Raw genomic sequence first — 17,637 nt, forward strand, 5'->3', positions numbered from 1 at the left:
TCGTAAACTGCGAGCGAAATCCATTGAAATGACGTATGACAACCAGTTAGTTAGTTAGTACTTCAATGGATTTCGCTCGCAGTTTACTATGCCTGCTGATTATCCATTTTGGCATAATAAGAAAAAGGAGTCTGGAAGACATATCTGTGAGAGTGAGTTATAACTATACCTATCTAGATATTTAAAAGTACATATGTACATAACACGAACGTGGCAATGTTAGTAAGTATCACACAAAAATAGTGAAAAAAGTGACACATTTTAAAATTAATAAACAATAAAACAAGTCAATTAGTTATTATTTGAATAGTTCTTCAGTTCTATCACGTTTTTGCTATTATTTTAATACGTCGATCAATTATAAACTATTCTTGACATCCTCTAGAATATTATTAATATTTATATTTTTTTTCTTTACTTATGTAGATTCGTTGATAGTTTTAAAGCTATAAGCTGAGGGCGGAATTGCTCATGGCAAAAATCAAACGTTAATAGAGTTGGAACGTTGAATTTTATCGAGTTTTTCAGCTATCGATAAGTCCAGTCACCTTTTACATTTCTGACTTTAACATTAACCTCTTTGATTAGCTAGTTGACCATTTGACCTCTTTGATAAGATTAAAAGTAAATTGCATGGCAGTTAACTGTCATTTCTGCCACTAGTCTTTTTGCAACTAATTCACGTTTGTAAAAAATGGTTAATCCAAAAAGAAAAACAATTAACAAATTGAAAGAAGTATCCTTGTCTTACTTACAACGAAAACAACTCAACAATATACTGCTCTAAATGTAAGGTTCACTTAAAGCAACTAAAAAATATTGCGTTGAAACTCACATAACGAGCAAAACACATTCACCTGAGTTTAAAGAGGTAAAGAACGATAATAGTTTTTATCTAGATTTGATAATATTTCTCGTTTGTTGCAACATTCCATGAAAAAAATTAATAATCCACATTTCCGGAATTTTTTAAGGTGACTGAACTTATCGATAGCTGAAAAAGTCGATAAAATTTAACGTTCCAACTCTATTAACGTTTGATTTTTGCCATGAGCAATTCCGCCCTCTGACTATAAGTAATCTTTGCCAAAGATTATTTTATTAGTGCGCTAAGGTTTTCCACTTCACTGCTTTTAAACTTATATCCCCTTATTCATAAAAATCATAAAACTACGGGCCTGATTTAGTTAAAGTATATTTTCTCCTTTCTTATAAATACATAAGTCAAAATAACAGATAAAGGCAAACGATTCATAGCTAATTCAGGCTAGTAACGCGTTTTTGAATAACGCCAGTAGAGTACCTACACGTCTAGGCACTGAATATACAATAGTACTAGCAAAGATAGATATAACTCCGTAATAGATGGATACAGTCTAAGGAAAAAACGTGCCTCGAAAATCACGAAAATTTGATTCTCGATCAGATGGCGCCACTAGTTTTGCCCTACTCTCGTATAGAGGGCGTTGACGGTTTCGTTTGTTATTTATAATTTTAACGCATATCAGTGAAAGAACATGGGTCAAAATCATATAAAAATAATTAATGCAAATAAAAAAATCATTTATACATATTTAAATACATTTTAACGTATTTTTACAAATCTTCATTTTTACTTTTAAAGTGTGTCGATAGATGGCAGTGAATTTACAGTGGTTACAAATTTACTATGACAGTACCGCTCTATCTTATTATATCCTCTGTGGTACTAGGTACAGAAGATTCACTCCCTAACAAAACGCGACTACTACGCGCAAGGCGGCGCAAGCGCATGAAGGCGTCTGCTCCATAGCGGTGTGCGGCAATTACTATGGCAAAACCTCAAAATTGAGGCGGCCGCAGGTACTTGTAGCGACGCGACGAAATCGCGCAGTGAGATACGCCTGGTGTAGGTGATACATTTGGAAAAAAATTAACATATCCATGAAGCATCCCAAAAGTGGATTATGTGCTGTTAAATCTTAAATCAACCATAATATGATCCCTCAGTGTCACAAGTGACGTTACTGGCTGAATAAATGTCATAACAAATCCAGATCAAATTCATATCCTGTTATTACCACCAGCATACGCCTCTAGATATACTTATAACGTCTTTCAGAACCTAATAGAATTTCGCGCTAATAAAACATTGTTAGTCATTAATCACTCAATCTGTTAGACAGCTGCCCGACCACCGGCGATAAAGCCAGTAAAGACCGTCTATTTTATCCCAAAAAAAAAATGACGTGTAGATCTTGTGTGGAATAAAAAAATGTATTTATTAATCGCTGATCTCTTTCTAATCACACTACTGGCGAATACGTTTTTTAAAGACAAAGCTCTCGCCGACGAAAAACTTAGTCATCGTGGAGATAAGCTAATTAATTTTCCTACTCGGACAAAGCGACGAGGCAGGATAAAAACACAACTGCTGTTTGAAAGCAAACTAAAAGCTTATAGCTTATATAGTTATGTTAGTTACTTTATGAATGTAAATTAGAATATAAGTCTGCTGACAGAATCATAAGCGGAAACACAAAAGTTTATGCTTCTTTAGGATCGTGACCTGTATGTAACATCGATGAGACAACACACTCCTTTTTGGGCAGTTGTGTAAAAAAATTGTGTATATGACGCTACAGGTACATTATAAATGTAACATTAAAATAAATATCTAGTTCCATTAACATCTGAATCCCGTGTATTCTTTTCTATTCAAAATTTTGATAGAGTACCTGGTTATTTTATCAATAACTTCCCAATTACGACTTATAAATCAGCTTTTTCCATTTTTTTGGAAGGGGTTCAAGTAATTAATACCTCAGCGAATATAAGTTTATTTTAAGGGTTAAAGCTATCGAAATCAAATCAAACACGCTGTATAGGCATTCGATAAATCATCTCTATAGAAAATTTCAGAACGTCAGCATTATCGTGAAGCGCAAGTAAAGCACTTCATAAATCACTTAATTTAGCCGCACCTTTATTCCTAGCAATGATTAATGTCCCCCCTAATGGTTATAAGTGGCGAAGTACTTATATGGCTACGTGAGCAGGGAGCCTACCTTGATTGTATTATCTTGCGCCGTTTTGACTGTCGTTAATTATAGACAAGGGGCACCCGTAATAAGTTATCGGTAAATAAGAAATATAAGAATAGACTGGAAAAACACCAATAGCAATTTTCGTTAATTGAGACGTAATGTAGACAAACAAAATGTTACAAGTAACGTATGTATATACCTACAACATTCACACTGTTGCGTAGTTAGTGTTGATAAAGACTAGAGTCCTGAGTCCTCTGCTTTAAGATTCCACTGTATGTTTCAGACTCATATAATTAATCCGAAACTAAAATTCTTTTCAACTAGGTAGTTAGAGACTCGGGTCTTTCGTGGAGCGCGCGGACGCGACTTTGTATTTAATAAAACTCGCAAGTTTTTTTTAATGCAGATTCCTAATAAGTATCCTATAAATATTACATCCTTTAGTTACAAGTGGATGATGATTTTAGTGATAAGTGATACGGAAATATTTTTATGGGGAGGATTAAGATCTTTTCTTTCGAGTGCTCGTGAGGAAAATCCAAAAGAAAGGGTAACTAACGTATAGTAGTCTATGTATGTATATGAGTAAGCTTTTATCAGATTTCTTTAGTGTCCCGCGTAGTGTCATAACTACTAAGTCGATTTATATGGATTCAAAAGATTTTTGCAGTCCCGGTTGCCATAGGCTACATTATAAATTAACTAATAAAAATAGCATTTCCTGAATGACAAAAAAACCTTGCAGCGATAAGCTTTCCTTTTATATGACTTATTTTTAATTATATCGTCCTCAAAGAAAAAAAAACAGCCCGTGGAAATGAGATTTCCGTGTAGCTACAAATTTAGGTGCGAAATTGCTGAGGGCTTTCAATGTTTTTCTTAAATAATAAGACGATACTAGTGGACGATCGCTTCTCCATAGAAACATAGTCCTCATTCTCCTCCCTGGGTATTGACATTACAGAAAACACAATTTAATGTATATTGACTAGCTACGCCCCAACGGCACGTTTGATTTATTTCTAATTTTTAGAGCTTCGTACAAAACCTTGTTCACGAAGCTCTTATGGGATCACTTCGGTCTTGCAAATCAGTTAAATGCGTTTTTCTCAGAAACTGTTTGATGTAGATACCTACAATTTTGGAACAGTTATAGCAATTACCACCACTAATATTATAAATAAGTCAAAACTGCTTATTTTTTATTTTAGGGGGAAATTAAGGGGGCTGAGAGGGGTAACCTGATTATTTTTTTTATTTGCAATAATCGTGTGGGGTACCATTAGAAAGCTTGCAAAAAATTGAGTCGATGGACTGATTTTGACTCAATTTTAGACTGCAGTAGTTTCGATAAAAAATGCATTTAAAGTTGCAAGTTTTCACACAAAAAATGTCCTTATTATTATTATAATAGTTAGCTTTTAAAAATTTATATGGAATTAGTTTTTCTTTCGTAATAATAATAAAAAACCGGACTCGCGCACCGAGGGTTCCGTACTTTTTAGTATTTGTTGTTATAGCGGCAACAGAAATACATCATCTGTGAAAATTTCAACTGTCTAGCTATCACGGTTCATGAGACACAGCCTTGTTTTTTTTTACGAGGAGTAATGCATTTAGGCATTCCGCCTAGCCGAGGAACTAAAACGGATATGTCGGACTCGTGGCCAAGGGGCCAAATACCTACTAAACCCTCCACGGTATGCCCGTCTCGCAGCAATGGTGGCGGTGAACACTGGATCGCAGAGCATTCCACCGCGAACACCGCCTGCTGCCGACAGCCGAAGCTGTCCCCTCCTTGGACCCGTAGGCCCTGGAGCCGAAGCTCCCCCTCTCGAAGGTAGTGTGCAGGGCGACACCACACACTGGTCCCTCATGACAACCTCCAGCAATTACCTGGAAACCAAGAGATTACTTACTGTTGCCCCCGGGGCGCACCGTCCGAGAGCCCTTCCCTTTCCCCCGGATCAGCTGATCAAGAGGAATGAGAAGCGACTCAGCACTCTGGGAGGTTTCCTGTCCGTAGCACTCATGAGATACAGCCTGGTGACAGACAGACGGATAGACGGACAGCGGAGTCTTAGTAATAGGGTCCCGTTTTTACCCTATGGGTACGGAACCCTATAAACGAAGGGGCATAGCTATAGTTAATGAACATTTAATTTTATAAAAATATTTTACATAATGTCAATATGCAGAGATCAAAATGGAGACTACGTTTGTGTGGAGAACCGGTCGTTCCCTTTTCTCTTAAGTATATTAAAAATGTGTTAATACTGGTTGAAGTTAGAACTGAAGTGGTTTATAATTATAGTATTTTTCAAATATGTCATCTCAATATAATTTTGCGGCATTTTGCGTTTGGAGATGACAGCTGTCACCGCACCCAAGCTGTTTGAAAAATACTATAGGACGCAAGTTTATCGTGTTATACTCATTTTATTCTAACTTAAATGTAAATGTCAAGCATTAATATACATACTAATATATATATAATATACAGCGTAAATAAGATTTTGTAGAAAAAAAGGCACATTTAAAATAAATAGTGATTCTGTACGCAGTGGATAGCTGATAATACGAGTCGTGGTTATGCGGCGGAATAAAATGAGAATATGACATACTCCATAAAATATTTTTTCGTATTTTTCATCTAAAAATATAAAAGATTGGTTTGGATGGATGAGTGTCGAATGAATTCTCGAGATATATCTTTCATGCCCTTCGTAAAAACAAAACAGCCGTCTAATATAAACAATTAAATAAATAAATAAAAATTAAACTCAAGTCATAAAAACCCCTCACCTTCCGGTGTTATTTAACATTATTAGTTATTGGCCATATCGCCGCCGTAAGCGTTCAATTCGAATGAGTAAATAACTTATATTATTGTTAACAAGACATCCCGAGCATGATTCTAGTTAGACCAAGAAATTAAATTTTATTTTCACCTCAGCCTCAGCCTACTTTCGTCACTCCCTGGAGTGAGGAAAGTGCGACTTTCCTCACTCCAGGGAGTGAAACAATGTAGCTTTTTAATTTAGTGAATGCCATGAACTTCATACTTTTATTATTATTATTTTTATGGTATGGTACGGTACGGTGAGGTACGGTACGGTACGGTACGGTACGGTACGGTACGGTACGGTACGGCACGGTACGGCACGGCACGGCACGGCACGGTACGGTACGGTACGGCACGGTACGGCACGGCACGGCACGGTACGACACGGTACGGTACGGTACGGTACGGTACGGTACGGTACGGTACGGTACGGTCCGGTCCGGTCCGGTACGGTCCGGTCCAGTCCGGTCCGGTCCGGTCCGGTCCGGTCCGGTCCCGTCCCGTATCGTATCGTACATATTATAATACTTTTTTTTTCTGTTTATTCTGTGTAATTTGAAATACATTTTAACCTTTAATTTGTTCTCACTACTGAGGTGAAAAATTATGTGTGCAACACGAGAGCAAAGTTATTTTACATCTCGTGCTCGTGGTTCAATTATAGAATCTTTCGCTTTCTCGGGACTCAAAATAAACACTCGCAAGAAAAACCAACTTTCCTCTCTTGTTGCACAAATAACTATTTAAACGTCAAACTTCTATGAAATTATGACGTATAAATAACACTTGCACTAGTGAGTATTATGTTCTTTGCATACTATGTTATGCTGTGAGGTTGTATGTATTTACTATTAGCAATAGCAAATAAGAAGGTTAAATTTCATATATGACGTTTGACATTTTGCTATAAAAATGTCATGCTTAGCAAACTTATTTACCAATGCATACATGCGAAAAAACGGCAAAACCGGCAAAAAGCTATAACTGGAATCGCAGTCTAAAAATAATGCGACCAAAAGCTTTGAGCATCTACACAGATTTCTAAAAAAACATCAAACAACTTCGGCAAGCGCTGTTATTGGAGCCATGGAATTACTCGACAAGGCAAAGCTGTACCGATGCATACTTCTGATCCGAATTAAACAATATTGTACACCTTGCTGGAAGAAAAATAATAATAAGAAAATAGACAATATAGTTAACTTACTTGAACAAATGCGTGTTTTGCAAAACGATATAGCACATAAATAATATTACTTTATTAAGATAAATAAATGAATTGCTTAGTCGACAAATATACATGCTTTTCATTGAGGAACAAAAGCACAATTAGATTCATCTAAATGAATACCTAGCTAGCTTTGCTAATGTCAAAGTCAAAGTCAAAATATTCTTTATAGTGGCTTGGCGAAACATGCTTTAGGTTACTTTTCGCTCATGTCGTCGCAAATATGGACATATTTGGTATCAGTGCATTTAGTGTGATGTTCTGCAGGCTCAGCACGGTTGCATTCTTATCGCCTGTCACCATACCTGCCACGTTCTAGCAAGTATGTAAGTGCGAAAGTGACAGGCATAGTGATAGGTGATAAAAATGCAACCATGCTGACACCGCTGAACACAAATATATGAGATATTTTCTTTCGCGCTTGTCATCTCATATATTTGTGTTCAGGACATCACACTGAATGCACTGACACCAAATATGTCCATATTTGCGACGACATGAGCGAAAATCGATTTTCAGAAGACTTCTAGATCTATTCATCATTATTAACATTAATTATTTTCAATCACAATCCCACGGTGTTTCATCATTGATGTAGTCTTGTGTGCTATAATAGGCTTTCGAAATAAGCTTAATTTTACATAATTTTTAAATTTATTTACAGATAATTCAGTGATGATATTTGGAAGTTTATTATAAAATCTTACACAATTACCCATGAATGATTTTTTTAATTTTATGGAGCCGAGTGAAGGGCACTGCGAGCTTATGCTTATTTCTAGTATTAATCTTATGTGTGTCACAGTTTTTCTTAAAACTGGCGATGTTTTTATGTACATACAGAATATTTTCATAAATGTATTGACAGTGCACTGTCATTATGTCAATTTCCTTAAAAAGTACCAAATAAAACGGCACTTCTACAAAAAAGTATACTTGGAATGGCTCACAAAATATATAACAAGTTACCGGCGAATATAATTGCATGTAAAAACAAGAATAATGTTTTAAAAAAAAACCTAAAAGCTTTTCTTACCGAGAAAGCATATTACTCTATTATAGAATTTTTGACTGAATTACCTAATTAAGATTTACTGCATGACATAACCCTGTTTTGACTATTATTGTTTTTCTGTGATATTATGATTAGCGTGTATTTTTATTGAATTTGTATGCCAATAGGCACGACATAGTGATACTGAAATATGTATTTAACATCTTGTAACTTACCTATGTTGAACAAATAAATCTTTGAATCTTTGAATCTTTGAATCTTTTTCCTTATATATATCTCTAAGTGAGTCTCTATTGTTCATTTTATAATGCAACAAATGCACTGATTTTAATAACAGGTTATAAATGGATTAGATATTGTTGTATATGTATGCAACTACCCATGCATGTGTGTGTGTGTGGCTGCGCCCACGACCCATCTCTTACGTCAATAAAGTAGTGTGCTATAAACCAACGCTCGTGTCACTCGTCTCCTCGGCCGTATATATATCAGATATGGATCTGATTTGTCAGTATCAAAAGTGATATTTCTTCAACCAAAAACGTCACTTTTGACACTGACAGATCAGATCCATATCTAATTCATAATCTGTTATTAAAATCACAATACGCCTGATAGTTTCATATTCTAACTTAGATTTGTTTGACCACAGTTTCCTGAGTGTGAAGAAGTGGCTGCTACGCAAGAAACATCAAATCGAATTAGCTCGAAAACGAGGTTGGAAGGGCTATTGGGTATGCCTAAAAGGCACCACGCTCCTGTTCTACCCGTGCGACTCGCGGGAGGGCCGCTCCGTCGAGGCGGCGCCCAAACACCTGATCATTGTTGACGGAGCCATTATGCAGCCCATTCCTGAACATCCGAAGCGTGATTATATATTCTGCCTGAGCACCGCGTTCGGCGATGCGTATTTATTCCAAGCACCTTGCCAAGTGAGTGTGATATCTTTATTTAATATTCCTGATCGCATTATAATATTTATAATCCTGGGCATTATACGATCGAATGAGTATATACGATTATACGTACAGGTCGAATTTATTTATAGAGAAATGAATAATAATTTCATGGATATTGGTGCCAACTTTGTTTTAAATATTGATATCAAGAGTTGCAACCCTTATACGCATATTTGTTCAAGGTGGAATTGGAAAATTGGGTGAACAGCATACACAGTGCATGTGCAGCAGCCTTCGCTAGGCATCGCGGCAAGACCGGCACCCTCCATCTGCTTCAAGAAGAAATTTATCGTCTCGAGAAAGCCATCGAATCGGTAAGTAAAATTAATTGTAATGAAAGTCTTGTCAAAAATAATAAGTACATTTATACTAAGTTGGCAACTAAGCACACCCGCTTAGATAAAGTACGTGATGATTTTCCTGTTCGGCGGTCCGCAGGGAAATTAAATATCGACGTGGTCGCCAGCTTCCTAAGATACCGGGTTAGCTTTGGCTCCGACTCAAGAGCCGTGCGGTTTTGCCCAGTACAAATAAAACCGGGGTTAACTGAAATACCTAATGCACTATTTTACCCCGGCTGCTCATCGCTCGGCCTGAACTAACATAGCGATTGTTTGCCTAGTACAGATCTCTTACTACCCCTGTAAACTGATCTCTTATATGCCGACGTTCGGCTTTATTACAATGAAGCGAGAGTTTAATTTTGAACTCAATCCTTTGCTCATTGTTCATTGTAAACCGTCAAGTATACAACCGGGCGAGACGAAAAGCTTCTCTATTTACGGAGATAAATATATTGCCTTCGCTCAGCGCTTCCTGAATATGTTCATTGCCTTTTTTTAAAGCCGTGACGTGACAGCGTCGTTGTTTTTACGTTATATTTACATTTTATTGCATTATTATTTTTCGCATTTCGCCTTTACAAATAAATATATGTCGGGAAACGTGGGCGTATCATACTACATACATAGAAACAGAGAATGAGAAAACAACAATTTTGGACATTTATATTTGCACTTCATCCTCAATTCAGTAGATATATGTCAGGTTTTCATGTCTAAAAAAGGAATATCTTTTTTGTAATAACTTATGTTACCTACTTGTAGTTATTTCCACTACCTATTTTGCACCTTTCGATTTATAGGCACCGACTTCAAATATATCAGTTGCTAGTGCTTATAAAAGGAATACCATATATTTTGTTTTATCCTTTTTAAAGTCGACTTTTTAATGTGTTATTTTTTAGAAAACAATACATGATCATATTATAATGATTGTACTTCTGGAACCTGAGAAACGTGCTTGTTACTTATTATAATCAATGCTCAAGTTTCATATTAGCCATGAGATACGGGTAGGAAACTGGAAACTTGTGCCTAGGTTCGACGTCGCGCGGTATGCGGTCCCGCTGCGCTGGAAATCACACCATTTCCGACCCGCACTGACCGACCGCAACACGCGTCAAAGCCTTTGTGGCAGCCTCCCACCACTACATACTCGTATTTACCGCCATGCGAATATAGGCTCTAATTTGTAGCCGCTATGTTTGTAGTTGACTGAACTTAGAGCGAGAGTAGCGGGTCCAACATAAATCGATTTCGAACCGTTAATTTTACCTTTGCCACCGGCGAGGTTAGTATCGAAATGTGTTCGGGGCAAATGCAATGTCCACAGATGTAAGTACGAATGTGACTAGCTTTAAAATCTTTTAAGATACTAACCGGATTACTGTTGTAGCTTTTGCTAATTTTAGCTACGGTTGCACTGGCTTATTCCGTATACATAGTAAAGTTCAAAATAACGTAATTACCTAAGGTTGGCACACGTGCTCGCAACACGGCACGGTTGGGAGGGCGATCTATTTTATCACCACGATAGTTATCAAGGCAGGTGGCGCGCGCCTATTAATATTCATACCGCCACACTCAGCCGCGAGTCCACGAGGACCCAGTACTATTCAAAATACATTACAGCTCGTACAATTTTACAAAAAAAACTGGTTTAGATCACTACATAGGACAATTTGCTTTATTTTGTATAAGCACACTATATAATTTATAGTAGTCGATATTTAGTTTTGGTACACATCGATGGGCAACCAAAAAATTTATATAGTGATAAACTTTACAATGTTCATGCTTTAAAAATGTATTTATAACGTAAAATTTACTGTGTTCCATTTGGTAGTTATTGTATCAATGCAAATTTATACAAAAAAAATGTGCATAATTTTGGCAGAACTTATCTGCTTTACTTCCGCCCCATTTCAGACGGAAAGTACAGAACGTTAGCCGAGAATTATTATATAACACGCAAACAAATAAATCTGGGGCTAAAAGATTTATCTGAAAGCGGAATTGTAGATTTGTATCTTGCGTGGCAACGAACAGGAAGATAAATCTGCGGTAATTAAATCTGAACGGGGACTATCTGCTGCTGACCATACGTGCCGGCTGTGTTACTTTGTATTTGATGTTTAATTACAGTTTTAATCAATATTGTTTCATTTCACCAATTATTGTTGCGAACCGCACGAGCTTAAAAGTTACTTGAGATAAAATAGATATAGAATAATTTTACTGACGAAAATGTACAACGATTTAAAGTTTTGTTTAATGTTGAAACTATTCATGGAACTAATTCAATTTGCTCTTTGTACAGCAGGGCTATTATACCCTTCACGCAGTTTAGGTTCTTGCTTGAAAATAACGTTAATTTGAAAGAAATTCGCTCGCTGGTTCTATAACGGTTTAATATAATATTTCACTTGTTAAACTTTTTGAAACTTAAAGCTCTGTTGTTAAAATTAGTTATTCAATAGTGTAAATAAATTGGAAGGGTAAACACAACTTTTTGAAATTTCTATTTCTAAATACCTAAACTCAGAAGTTCTGAGTTAATTTTAATATATTTTTGTAATAGCAAAAATGGTGAAGCAACATAATAATATGCAAATTGAATGAGTCATCGTTGATATTTTAAGATTTTAACACCGTCACTCAGGTTAAAATGATTCGTTTTTCATTAGGACCACAAACTGAAACACATGGCAGACCTGCAACAGTCCGTGGTGTCGGACCCTGAGACGCGGGCGCAGCTGGCGGTGCAGATGTTGCAGTGGGAAGAAAACCTGGAAAGGCTGCATTGCGAACAGTTCCGGCTGAGGTGCTACATGGCCAGCTTACAGAGCGGCGAACTACCTAACCCTAAGGTATTACATATGAATTATATTTTCGTTTTGCTTTAAAAATAATAAATAACTGTAAGCCTCTAGTATTCAAAGCTTAGGACTGGATGGGTTTTACTGTGGACGTCGTTATGATAATCTTTTTAGAATATTTTTTAAGCTGCCACGCTAAAAGTGCTAAGTGGGGCGACGCGACTTCTAACGTTTACAGGTTAGAATGCGGTGTGCGTCAAGGTGGGTTTACATCTCCGGACCTCTTCAACGTCTATATCAACGACCTAATAGTAAGATTGAGGGGCTCGCGTACCGGATGTCACCTAGGCGGTAAGTGCGTCAATAGCCTCAACTATGCTGACGATATGGTGCTGCTCAGCCCCTCAATCAAAGGTTTAAAGAAGTTGCTTATAATCTGTGAGGATTATGTGAATTCTCATGGATTAAAGTACAATGTAGCTAAAACAGAAATGCTCGTTTTCAGGGCGGGAAGGGGTCCGGAGTATGTACAGGAAGTCAAGCTAAATGGAGCTGCGGTCCGAGTTGTAAAAGAGTTCAAATACCTGGGGCACATCCTAACTGAGAGTCTCAAGGACGATAAGGACTTGGAGAGGGAGAGGAGAGCCTTATCGGTGCGCTGCAGCATGTTGGCGCGCAGATTTGGCAAGTGCAGTAACGAAGTGAAGGTGACCTTATTTAACGCTTACTGTCAGTGTTTCTACACTTGCCAACTCTGGACTGCTTTCACGCGCACGTCGTATAGCACCATGAGGGTGCAATATAATAACTCATTTCGTGCCCTCATGAGGCTGCCGCGATGCTGCAGCGCATCCGGTATGTTTGCCGACGCGCGAGTGCCGGATTTTTATGCTGTGATGAGGACGCGTGTGGCTTCCTTCTGGGAGAGACTTAGTTGTTCAGAAAACGATATTATAAAAACCATTTTCAGGGATCCGGATAGTCAAATCTTCCGATATTGGCTATCTGTGCACCGGGACGGGAATCGGAAGTGACTATATATGTGCTATTTAGTACATATCGTATTATTTTAATTTTTATTATTTGTTTTTTCTTTGTATTTTAGTTGAATTATTTGAATTATTTGTATGTAACATTTCTATGGGTGTCACTTGCCTGTCAATAAACGAATTTATTTATTTATTATTTAAAAGAGCCTTCGCTATGGTCACGTCAGGTAATTACACTTTTGGATATTTTTAAATAGGTAACTAAAAGTATAAAAGAAAACAATAAATTCAATCTACTCTCAAGTTACTAGAATCATGGTTACGAATCTAAACACGGGTAAAAATACGTATAATATCCCGAGTAATTGTAATTGGATCTGGATCGGACGCAAATCCAATACGATTACAACACCGCGCAATCTAATTACAACGTATTGATATTGGCATTTTGATTCACATCGCAATCAGTTCACATAGCAACATAAAAGCTATTTAAAGCCAACAAGAGCACTCTTGCAGCATATTAAAACGTGAACGTAATCATGTTTAACATTTTCTGACAATGACAAGGCGCGGGGCACGAAGCTTGATTAAATAAAGTTTAAATTATATTAAATTACTGTTCAACGGACTCTCAAGCCATTTAATGCGCTGTAATTTATTAGGTTTAATTGACATTTTTAACTTTCACCTAGCATTGAATTATCAAAAATTAAGAAAGGACCACATTTATTTTTAATTAGGACAATAAGTACAATCAAAGAAATCAAGTTCAAGAGGCTACTATAAGATATTTGATGACATTTTACAGTTAAAAAAATAAGCTTTTTTTTATTTTCTAAGTTCACAAGTAGTTGTGTGACAAATATTTCAGCCATTTGATCTGTGAATAATATTATCCTCCCGGAATGAATCCCATCCAATCCAATTGCATCCGTTTGACATTTTGCTAAGTTCGTTTTAGTGACAATCCTAAAAAAAACGAAAGTAATTGCGGATTGTTGTCTCATTCACTCATAGACAAAAAGTAATAGCGTGTTGTGAATACGATACTTTTTACCAAGCTTTTATTTTTGCCCATGAGTGTGCTTGGACCAAATAAACCTGTGATTTGTTCAAGTTGACAGCTTAGGGGAAATTTAATAGGTTTGCTGTCAAATTCGACAATTCCTGGGCGCGGGCCGACGGAAACTATTATACGACGACCTTTGTCACGTCACATATGACGTTTTTTTTCTTCACAGTAATGACGCTCGATATAATATAGTGCCAAAATACTTTCCTTTCGGTGTCAAATTAGGTTTGACTAGCGAACAATGTTATGGTATCGTATCTTTTTCGGTTAGATTTTTTTTTTCTTTAAAACAATGACAGTTTTTTACACATAAGGATAACATAAAATGCCCTCACTAAAAAAAACCGCAACTTAAAATGAAAACAGAAAGAAAAAATATGTAATAAACAAATAAAACATTGTCACACACAAAAAAAGAGATCAGCAAGTTTAGCAAGTACCTCTAGACTTGGCTCACGAGATTACCGCCATGTGGGATGTTGACGATCATTGTTTCGATAGTCGTGTCAGCGTCAGCGAACGGTCTCATAGCGAAGAGTCTCGACCAACACCTAGAGAGACTCGCTGAGTGGTTGGATCAAGGGTCAGATGCAGAAGGCGGTAATTTTGGACTGTCACACACAAAAAAAGAGATCAGCAAGTTTAGCAAGTACCTCTAGACTTGGCTCACGAGATTACCGCCATTTGGGATGTTGACGATCATTGTTTCGATAGTCGTGTCAGCGTCAGCGAACGGTCTCATAGCGAAGAGTCTCGACCAACACCTAGAGAGACTCGCTGAGTGGTTGGATCAAGGGTCAGATGCAGAAGGCGGTAATTTTGGACACGGCGCGTATAGTACGTCGGTTCCTCACTCTGCGGCCCTGACAACCGGCAGCCCTGCCCTGCTACGCTACTGGCGGCATCCTTTTTTTTTTACGTTGGGGAAATGCGTTTACGCATGCCACCTGGTCCAGGGGAACTAGGAGGGATGACGGACTAACCAAAGGACTACCGTCTAAAACCACCAACAAGTGCCGAATCCGCCTTAGATAGGATGCCGCAGGGTCGCTATCAGCATTCGACCGCAGCCGTGAGCATTTTGGGTGCCACTTGGTGAGTACGACGGAGGAGAGCAAGCGCGCGTAGCGCCTGACTCTGCCCCCAGCCCGTCGTCGGCGGAGTGGATGCGCGTCAGGGTCGTTCTCACGCGCACGCTCCGCTGCCTCCTTCTGCGACATAATTTCGTCAGTGAAGGAGGCCATCGCCTTCCATGCCTCTTCGCTGTCGAGCATGGCCTTAACAATGCTCGCCAACGAAAGGTCTGCTCCTACTGTTGTTTGAAGGATGACCCGCTGGGGCCCCCATGCAGGGCATTCTTCGAGAGTATGACGCGCCGTGTCTACCAGTGCGCCACACTCATGGCACATGGGGGATTCCTTCCTCTCTATGCGGCGCAGGTACTTACCAAAGCATCCATGGTCAGTAAGTATCTGCGCCATATGGAAAGTTAGCGTACCATGCCTCCTTTCCACCCAACGTTCCAGATGCGGCAGTACTGCGTCTACCGTTATCAGCCCATATTTTGTATCGTCGAGCTCTGCCCTCCATCGGCGAAGTGTTTCCACTTGCGCTGATGCCCGGATATTTCGGACTTCTTCTCCATCTGGGAACTCTGCCGCCGCTCTTCTTCCAGCTCTGTAGCGGTGAACCTCCGCAAGAATGTGAGTCTGAAGGTCCCAGGGAGGGTCTGCCGCCAGGATCGTTGCCGCTGTAAACGATACCGTACGATACCCACGTACTGCTCTCAAAGATATTGCCCTCTGTGGTCCGCGGAGCAGAGCCCTATTTTCGGCAAAAAGGGCATCAACCCATATGGAAGCGCCATATAGGGCCATACTCCGCAGAACACGAGAGTAAAGGAGTCTACATATGGAATTTGGCTCACCCACGTTAGGAAGCAGCCGGCCGAGGGCTGCAGCTGTAGATATCAGCCTAGGGGCAAGACTGGCAAAGTGCGCCTTAAACTGCCAACGGCCATCTAAAAGGAGGCCAAGGTATTTCATTCGGGCCTTAACTGCCACAACCTCCCCACTGGCGGCATCCGAGGTTAGGTTTTTTTATAATGTATTTTTATGTTGTATGTATTGTTTTGTGTTTTTATATTTTACTTTTATGTTCATATATAAAAACCCTAGCCTAAGAAGGATCATGAATAAAGAAAATAATAATAAATTTATTCAAACGATAACATTTAGGATAGCCTTGGTAGTAGATCCTCATTATATAGCCTTGGTTTTATTTCATGTACTTAAAAGTAAGTGCTTTGGTTAATATTTAAAATCAGAAATCAATGATGTATTTCGAAGTTAAAATCATATTGGCATAGTGGCTCGCACGATATTGCAGTTTATGTCAATATGGAATTTTTAATCACATTCACTTGGAACGTTACATCATACACACGTCTTCGCCTTTAGAATTCAGTACCAACAGTAATAATTTGTCTTTATGTTTCTGATGCGGAGAATAAAGTTCATACACACTTAATAGAAATAAATCACGCCTCATATAGGTACCAGTCAAAATTGTTTACGATTTTCAAGAACAAAGCAACATTCAACTATTTTGTAAAAGTGACAAAAAAATATAATTAAGAAAAAAAAAAGTTTTTTTAATTCATCTAATGTAACGCCAAATACCTTAATTAAATAGGTACGCTAAATGGAACTGTTGCACCTATTCTATTCTCGATAAACAATTTCAAACTAGTTATAAGTATCACAAGTTTGTGTTTAACTATGTAAGGTGATGTTTACGCCGCGCTACCACGGTTCTTAACTAGCTAACGTCACTAATTAATTAACAGCATTATCTTACACCTGCGCTACACGGAGTTCTCCAGGAAACTTCGTAAGACACAATACCGTCGGTAGCAAGACGCGCTCTCTAACCTTTTCAACGTTCTATTTTAAAGGATTTATAATAGTGTCGGTATTTTTGATGTGTAGGTAATACACTGGATGGACCAACTATAAAGCATTAGACAGGGAAATAAAACGAAGCATTCGAAAGGACATACGCACTTACAATAATACACTAATTAAAGTAGCCTTAGAGCAAACAGATCTCTTAAAATAGCCAAACAAGGAATCAGCAAACAAAAAACATGGATCTCTGGCCTACTCGATGAAATAGGTACTATACAAGGCGACAGAGGAAAGATAAAATGGCAATTTGTACAAAGTTTTACAAAAACGTATATTTCGATCGAACGGACTGCCGTTCATGCAATACAACCAACATTCCATACTTCTATCCTGATATCATTCCCCCCATAACGGGCTATGCAGTCCAC

General features: G+C 38.1%; 1 protein-coding gene across 21 annotated transcripts in view; it reads left to right on the top strand.

Annotated features, from left to right (window-relative positions):
- LOC134742978 (protein still life, isoform SIF type 1) overlaps window positions 1-17,637 on the top strand; it is a 166,497-nt gene that overhangs the window by 103,456 nt on the left and 45,404 nt on the right. For all 21 annotated transcript variants that reach the window (XR_010127985.1, XM_063676225.1, XM_063676226.1 and 18 more), the window contains 3 exons: window positions 8,770-9,049; window positions 9,259-9,390; window positions 12,105-12,287. Coding sequence is in view for 20 of the 21 variants with exons in the window: in XM_063676225.1 (XP_063532295.1) it covers window positions 8,770-9,049; window positions 9,259-9,390; window positions 12,105-12,287 (595 nt within the window). In the remaining variant the exon portion in view is untranslated. The remainder of the gene's footprint in view (window positions 1-8,769; window positions 9,050-9,258; window positions 9,391-12,104; window positions 12,288-17,637) is intronic.

This window comes from Cydia strobilella, chromosome 7 (assembly GCF_947568885.1).
Source record: "Cydia strobilella chromosome 7, ilCydStro3.1, whole genome shotgun sequence".
Taxonomy (NCBI): Eukaryota; Metazoa; Arthropoda; class Insecta; order Lepidoptera; family Tortricidae; genus Cydia; species Cydia strobilella.